The 3,446-nt window shown below is 33.8% G+C and overlaps 1 protein-coding gene across 1 annotated transcript; it reads left to right on the plus strand.

The window, feature by feature from the left end:
- Positions 1–501: 501 nt before the first annotated feature.
- LOTGIDRAFT_214106 (hypothetical protein) lies at positions 502–3,226 on the plus strand (the record flags this gene model as incomplete). Its single annotated transcript, XM_009053638.1, has 5 exons — positions 502–664; positions 1,035–1,175; positions 1,593–1,660; positions 1,960–2,102; positions 3,026–3,226. Exons 2-5 carry the CDS (start codon positions 1,057–1,059, stop codon positions 3,224–3,226), a joined length of 531 nt encoding a protein of 176 aa, XP_009051886.1. The 5' UTR covers positions 502–664; positions 1,035–1,056.
- Positions 3,227–3,446: the final 220 nt, after the last annotated feature.

Below are 3,446 nucleotides of genomic sequence, written 5' to 3' on the forward strand. Positions count from 1 at the left end.
TTCCAGTAAAGTGTTTGATGACGCCACTAATCGAAAAATCTACTATATCACTCAAGGCCCTTCGCGTTAGTGGGATCATCAAACACTTCGTTTAAATGGAATTGCAAGAACCAGAGATGTCAGATACAGTCTGAAGTTGGAATGGTGCAAATTGATACCGCCAGTGTCCCCGATACACATATTTTAGAAAACCTGTTTACAATCACATTAACTCTTTTTCTAATGAAAATTCAGCAGTGGCTCTCCAAGCCCACATTGGTAAACTGTATCACCACTGTGTCCATTTGATCTCACAAGAGTTCTGTCCCATTTAAAGATTTAACGTTTTAAACTCTGTGCAACTTTGCTGAAAGAGAATAATATGAAAAAAATGAGTTTTATGTAGTCTGTCAGAGATAAGTGAATAAAGAGTTAGTGACCCTTGAATGAAACTCTTTAATTTGAAGGTAGAAAAGGTGCTGTAATCGTAAACAAGGAACTGTCATGTCACATGAGATTGAATAAACAACTATCTTTTGATTTTCTATTTAACCCCATTATAAATGTTATCTTCAATTCGTAAACCTCACATGATGGCCTATTAGATTACGTCCCTTTATTTAAACACTGTTGTCAGGACACTGTCAGCATAATATATTTTTTATCGAACTGAGTTACTCAGTAAGTAAGTGTACTTCATATTTCTACTTTCAATTTCGGTATGCTGTTACATTTTTATTTGATTTCCTTGGCACTACCAAATAGTTCAACAGTAATGTAAACTTCCATATTGTGTTTCATATTATGGATACGATTATCCTTACTGTGTGTTCTATAATAAGCTGCAAGTGTAGACTGCCAGTATAGATGCAACAAATCTGGTGCTTATGGTTTATGGTTATAACCAGATGTGTGATCACTGAAAAACTGGGTGGTGCTCGGGCTGTATTACTGGTACTGCTATTATGATTATATTGAATAAAATAATGAAATACTCAATATGTTTGTTCTGTACCTTATCTCTTTTTAACTTCTTTCTTTCTCTTCAATTTCAGAATCTGTTTGAGCAGTCAACCAATGTCTTCCCTAGGTTACCTCCCCATTGTTCTAGTGCTTCTGTCGTTTGCTACATTTATTGTTACATATATTGTAGCAGTTGTAAGAGATGATGTTTCTGCAGCATTTCCTTATATCAGGTACTTGTATAACATATAACTGTCTACTTGTGACCTATTCCAGTGCTTCTGTGGGAGAGGATCCCTATTACACCTTATACCTGAGGACAACGGGAGAAACATGTTGAAATATTGCATAAAACTTAAACTAGTTATTGTTGTTCAAAAATACTATGTCTACATTATAATCTATGGTTAGATTAGGATTAGATAATACCTTTTTTGGAGATCAGTTTTAAAACTTGGCATTGTTGGAGATAATTTTCAATTATTTAAACCAGGTCTTTTAAGCTTTTAGGTGAAAGTGATAGTAATTGGTTCTATGTCTTAGAGCCTATTCATGTTAAGATCCCTCAATATATGGAAATCAAATTAGATTGCACAATTAGTTAATACCTTTGTATTTTTTTTACAGTTGATGCTTTATTTTGTTTTCAGTGACACTGGAGCTGAGATTCCAGAAAGTTGTATATTCGGACAGTTTCTGAACTTAGCAGCTTGTTTAGGTAAGTAAACAATTCTAGTTTTCTGTACATTTCTAGAAAGATATCAAACTTATTGCACATTTACCAAACTGTAATCTGAGTTAAAATGAGGCAAAGGAGGATCTGGGTGGACACTTCACAAGTTTGGTTGCAGTTTCATAAGTGAGGCATTTTCCACTATTACGCTATGGACTTGTGGACGCTGGCAATCAGCAACAACAATTTTCAAAAATCTGCATATCTGTTAAATCTGTAAAAAAGTGTTCGCTTTTGTACCCTTTAGTTTTACAAAGGTATATCATCTTAACTATCAATTTCAGCATTCTGCACTATGTATGTAAGATATAAGTCTATACAAGCTATAGCTGGTAATGAAGATATATGGCTAGGTAGAATGAATAAAGTATCTTTTATACTTGGAATTATTTCTGCTATTGGAACTTCCATGGTGGCCAACTTTCAGGTAAGGCTTTGAATGTTGGTCTCGCTGGAGGTGCTAAGTGCAAGGCCTATCATACTGCAATTTCCTTTTAATTTCCATTGTGAATAATCCACATGCAACTGCTCAACAATTTCAACAAAAAAAAATGTTCACAGAAGAACATCTTTTAGCATTGGTCCCCACCTGTCTTATATATTAATACCCCTGGAATCCCCATTGCTTACAACAAATTAGAAGGGATCAATAATTGAAATGATGTAAAAAATTATCCAATAGACTGCTCAGATACCTTATTTGGTGACTTCCAGTACCCCCCAGTACTTGGTTCTCCAGGTTGGAAGTAGTACATACATGCATTATTCAAACATGACTGGAAAATTATGAGAATTTGAGAGGGACAATTACTTTGTTGAAAGCAGATATCAAAAGAATTTGATTAACTTAAGTGTCAATATATCTTCTTAACCAACATTTTAGCCGCTGCATCTGCAGCCTTTGCTCATTATTCCTGGGCGAATCATCATCATACAGAATCTAAGTTTAAATGGAGGTCTGATGATCCAGTAAGTAGAGGTCTATTGGTCGTCCTTATTTGGTTGTCACATGATAAAGTCATTCTTTTTTCTCTATTTAGATAAGATTTACATTCATTAACTTACTTAGCACAGAATGTTTGAATACAAGTTACGATTGTATTACTTTCTACTTTTCTGATACTGATTTTGACTATGTAGCTTTTGCAATGAACGATCAGAGCATCATCTAAGAAATGATAAAAATACAAAATGTAAAGTAGGATTGTAAAAACAGGGTTTTGAAGATTTGAATTGTTATTGAAATTATATCATATAGGTCTTTTAATATTGCAGAATTCAGTACGCTTCCATTGTTAATTAAGATATAAATATCTTTCAGCTGTGCTCATATCTTTATATCTATTACAGGGTTATACAGCTCATGTGATATCAACTGCTGGTGAATGGATAACAGCAGCCACCTTTCTTTGTTTCTTTTTTACCTATGTTAGAGAGTTCTTTAAATTTGAACTAAATATAGCCATGAGGCCTTTAGTACGACATTTGGATGAGGAGCCATATTATCATGACCGTGAAACTAATGATGAAAGAACAAGACTTTTAGGATGAGTAGAAATCTAACTCAAGGTTTTTGGTTCTTGTCAGCATGTCATGCGCATTCTCATTTTTAGGCCTATTGCCTGCAGTGAAAATTTTAGTCATTTTGTCTGATTCGTTAAAAATTAAAGTTGTCATTGAATAAGAGCTTAAACTTTACTGCTCAAAAAAAAAGCTCATGTAGAATGGAATATCTCAAAATACATGTTCATTATTTAAGGCAGTCTAATAA

The sequence above is a fragment of the Lottia gigantea genome, assembly GCF_000327385.1.
Source record: "Lottia gigantea unplaced genomic scaffold LOTGIsca_20, whole genome shotgun sequence".
NCBI classification, from domain to species: domain Eukaryota; kingdom Metazoa; phylum Mollusca; class Gastropoda; family Lottiidae; genus Lottia; species Lottia gigantea.